Raw genomic sequence first — 4,609 nt, 5'->3', positions numbered from 1 at the left:
CAGCGACCGCGTTAACACGCCGCCCGGCGCTCCCCTTTCTTTCCGCCGGACAGATGGTGGTTTTGCAGTCCTTGCACAAGTACCAGCCCCGCCTGCATGTGGTGGAAGTGAACGAGGACGGCACGGAGGACACCAGCCAGCCCGGCCGCGTGCAGACATTCACTTTCCCCGAGACTCAGTTCATCGCCGTCACCGCCTACCAGAACACGGATGTAAGGAGACCTGGGGCTGGGCGCGGCGGGCGGCATAGACGTCTCCCGCTCCCGCCAATATCCCCCGGCCACCCAGGGCTGGGGCACCGGCAGCACTAACATCTGCAACAGCTGACTCTGCTGCGCGTTTTAGGCGTAGGGCGAGGGGCCTGCTAGGCACCCTCCTTAAGGATCAAGCCGGTGGGAAATTGCTTACGATGTGTCTCCGGCGCGGGTCACCCGAGCCACCTTTCAGGTGGCCAGGATTTCTAGGGCCTCTTCCTTTGGGAGTTTTAATTTAGTCCTTAAACTAGAACAGATTAAGATCTGCTTCTCTTTTTTTTTAGTCTCTCTTTCCTTTAGAAAACAAGCAGATTTCCCTCTGCATTTTATTCTTGGCAAGCTTTGGTATCTAAAAAAAATTTTTTTTCTTCCTTTTTTTCCCCCCCAAATCTCAGAACTGAGGGCTGAAATGAACAAACACCACTGTTCTGAGAGATCAAAAGAATATACACATTCATATATGTGAAATCTACGATAAATCAAATTACTGAGGGCTATGGAATGCGTTTTCTAGTACTTGAACTTTTTCAGTATTTGCAACTTTGCAAAAACTGATTTTAGTGGCTGATTTGACTACTAGGAATGATAGGGGGTTTTGTGTTTGTTTTCTTAAATGAAAATATCAAAAATTAAAACGAGCTTTTATTTTAAATCAAACCTGATTTTGCGATGCAACTTGCAGTTTCTTAGGTTGTGAATCAGAAGCGACTAACTTTTTAAAATAGAGTGAAACATTAAAGATAGGCAACATTTGGTGATGAATTCAAGTCCCCCTTAAAGATTTTTGTCTAGGTGTATTGTGTGTCAAAATCATTTTAAAAATGTGAGTTTAAACCAAATTACAACACACAGGAAAGCTAGTTGAAAGCAATCCTTTAGTTTTAGGCGTCATTAATTTCAATATGTCGTTCATAACTTTCATGACACGTTCTCTGTTTTCCTTCCCACTCATTCCCTCAAAGATTTCAGTTAGGAAAATCCTGCTATGTAATGAAATTGTAGGCCTTGAGCCTCTGCAAAAGTGTCAGATAACATATTTTCTCAATCTTCCTATATAGAAGGTGAGACAACATTCATTCTTTTTTTTCCTCTTTCCCAGATTACACAACTGAAAATAGATCACAACCCCTTTGCAAAAGGATTTCGAGATAATTATGATACGTAAGTAATTTCGTGCCTTCCTTCTCAGATAGTTGTGGAATTGGACTTTAGATCAAAGGTGGATTGTTATGTACCACACTTTTGGAAGCTAGAATGTATGAAGATGGTTGTTTTGGAGGTTTTCCCTTTTTTGTTGGTTACTCTTCTCTCTGGTGACCTTGTGACTTGTTACTTGTGCAGATTTGGTCAAAGGTTTTCTCCACCTATTTTTAGCTTTCCTGTGAATTACAGAGTTGTTGGCGGGCCCCTGGGGCTGGTTGGCTGGGGAAGCTGCCCCGTTCCTGTTCCCATTCCTGGGTGCGGGTGCTGTATGTGGCGCTGCAGATGCTCAGCTCAGATTGTCTGTGTCTGAAACGGGCAATTCTGCCTGAAAGTGCATGTGGCTCTGGCAGTTGTTACAGTCTCCTTGGCATATGTGACTTTTATTTACCCATTTCCAAGTTTTGTGTAATAGCATTTCCTGTGCAAGTTTACCAAGGACTGAATAAAAATGTGCACCCACCACAGGCGAGTTCATGAGCAGAACCCCTGTTTTAGTCATTTCAGGCTTTGGGAAAGACTCAGATGCTCTTGCTGTGTGTTATGTGTAAGCTTCAAAAGAAAAATGTTTTCTCTTTCTTTTGTATCTAGGTGTGATTTAATTAAATGTGTTGATTCCCTTTTCTTCAGGCCTCCCTTACCTATATCTCTTTTCTATCAAAAGGTTGTTCTCTAGGGGCAACAGTAGGTGTCAAATGAACGCTTTCTGGGTTTGTTCTGGCATTCTCACTCAAGGGTCACTCATAGTGCCTAAGAGTTCAGGCAGTGTTATATAGCAAGATCTCAATCTGGACTGTGGGGTTTCCCCACTTTTTCTGACCATAACATGGAAGGGTACACACATCTTAATTTCATGGCTTACATTGAGTGCCTGGGATAGAGCTAAAAAGTTGACGCTGTCTTTGCCTAGGAATAGATCAGATGTGTGGATGAGTGGATACTTCTATTCCATCTCCAAGCAGATACTAACCTTCCCTTTTGATATTTTATAACAATTTAAAAGACAGTCATTGCTATTACTGTCTATAGCCATCATATATATCCCTCAGAAGTAGCTTAAAGGAAGCAAACCTTATTAATATGATCTTCCACAATAAAAACCTGGATATTGTAGTCCTCACAATCTAAAAAGGTGTGCTCGGTACAGTGGAAAGTGTGTGGCCCAAGAGACCAGAGATGTTGGAGGAGAGTCCTGTAGATTCTGAGCTTTTAATTCTGTTGTGAACATCTGTTCAAAAGCATTTTATTTTGCACAAATCAATTTGGTAATCCCAAGTGGGTGGGACCTGGATGGGCATCTAAACTGTATCTTTTGCAGACTGCTTTCTTCTTTTTAAAATATTGTGGCTATAAACAGAGAAGATATTTGCACCTTGCTAGTTATATTCCCTTCCTGCCTCCCTCTTATTTAAAACTGGAATTAGATTTCCAAAGGGAAATTTGTGCACTAGACAGAATGGACCTGTGCAGCCAAATCATAACTCTCACCTGCCCCTCCTCCTCTGGCTGCCTTCTGTTGGAAAATCCACTTCCCTTTCATCTTAAATCACTACAAATTTTCATTAAAATCTTCCTTATCTACACCTAAAAGAAATTCCTTACATTTTTAGGGGATAGGGAAGAATTGAGTGGTTTTGACACTCTCCCTTTCCCCTTTTAAGTTGCTATTTGGGCATGGCTCAATTTTGGAGAAACAGGAAGAGGTACAAGAGTTCAGGGGCTAGTAGGAGCTTGCTTGGCCACTCACCAGGGAATCTCCTCCCCAAAGGATTAAGGTCTGACAAGACTGAGGCTCTCCTTCAAAACAGTCTGTTGACTAAAGATTAAAACATTTATGTGTGAGCTAAATAAAAAGGCATGTGTGCATGTGTATGAGAAAACACTTCTACCAATCTTCATCCAATCCTTGGTTTCCTCTCAATTCTAATGGGATTTTCTAGGCCCAGGGCCTAAAGTTAATCTTTGATTATTTTATTTAAGGTAATTCCCAACAACATAATTACTGCCGGTGGTTGGGCAAGTTATTTAACTTTCTTTTGCCTCAGTTTCCTCATCGGTATAGTGGGATAACAATAGTACCCAACTCACCCTGCCTGGCATATAGTCAAGCTGTATAAGGGTTAGCTATTATTAGTGGCTCATTGCTTGGAGTAGATTGATGACTGCACTGTGAGTTTGCCCCAAAGTTTTTGCCAGTAATGGATCAAAACCTGGGGAGAGAAGATCAGAGTAAAGAGCACTTTATCTTTGTGTAGGAATATTTTTGATGGATAACTATTGTTTCTAAATAGTAATTCTTGTTTGTATTAGGAGAGGTGGGGGTTAAAGACTCAAACAGGGGAAACAATAGACATTAAGTACCTTGGAGACTTCCAGCTGCAGTCCCAGAACACTGGTGAAGGGCAGTCTTAGACTAGTACTGTGTTATTTTCCCCCAGGGCTTTTTTTTTTTTTTTTTTAGACTGTATAGATAAAGTTGAGGAAATCACCTGAACAATCAAACGGACACAGGAGGTCTTAAAAGGGTGAAGTGGGTACCCTGCTTAGAAATTTCACTGAGAAATTCTGACCGTAGAAGAAAGGCCCTTTGGGCAATAGCATCTTGGCCCCTGGGTAAATCTGCCCCGAATACGTACACAAATGTGGGAGAAGTGAGGTGAAAGACCCCTGCTTGTGCCCCTCCCTCTCTCAGTCCCCTGTCCACTTGGCAAGAGAGAGCAAGAGAAGAGGAAAACCTTTCCGTATCTTGCTCAGGTCCCTGCACAGACGCACTGGCCCCTTTAGAATCCCACGATTTATTTGAGGGAGGACGCAGGTCTGTGGCATCGTGCAGTCTCCATCCTGGACAGCAAGTGACAGGTGGAGGGTGTGCGGGTGGGCGAAGAGTGGAGGGGGCCTTCCCGTCTGCCCACACCCCAGCTCCGGGGACCCCCGCGCCACCCCTCGGTTCTCTCTCTGTCTCTCCCCGCCCCGCAGGATCTACACCGGCTGCGACATGGACCGCCTGACGCCCTCGCCCAACGACTCGCCGCGCTCGCAGATCGTGCCCGGGGCCCGCTACGCCATGGCCGGCTCCTTCCTGCAGGACCAGTTCGTGAGCAACTACGCCAAGGCCCGCTTCCACCCGGGCGCCGGCGCGGGCCCCGGGCCGGGCA

At 44.5% G+C, this 4,609-nt stretch overlaps 1 protein-coding gene across 1 annotated transcript in view; it reads left to right on the top strand.

Annotated features, from left to right (window-relative positions):
* The window catches only part of TBR1 (T-box, brain 1), a 9,113-nt gene that overhangs the window by 2,758 nt on the left and 1,746 nt on the right, over positions 1–4,609 (top strand). Inside the window, exons 4-6 of the mRNA XM_021708502.1 lie at positions 54–212; positions 1,354–1,415; positions 4,431–4,606. Of these exons, the coding sequence (XP_021564177.1) occupies positions 54–212; positions 1,354–1,415; positions 4,431–4,606 (397 nt within the window). The remainder of the gene's footprint in view (positions 1–53; positions 213–1,353; positions 1,416–4,430; positions 4,607–4,609) is intronic.

The sequence above is a fragment of the Carlito syrichta genome, unplaced genomic scaffold (genome assembly GCF_000164805.1).
Source record: "Carlito syrichta isolate Samal-C Ts95f unplaced genomic scaffold, Tarsius_syrichta-2.0.1 Scaffold139321, whole genome shotgun sequence".
Taxonomy (NCBI): Eukaryota; Metazoa; Chordata; class Mammalia; order Primates; family Tarsiidae; genus Carlito; species Carlito syrichta.
This window is presented reverse-complemented; position numbering and strand designations above follow the sequence as displayed.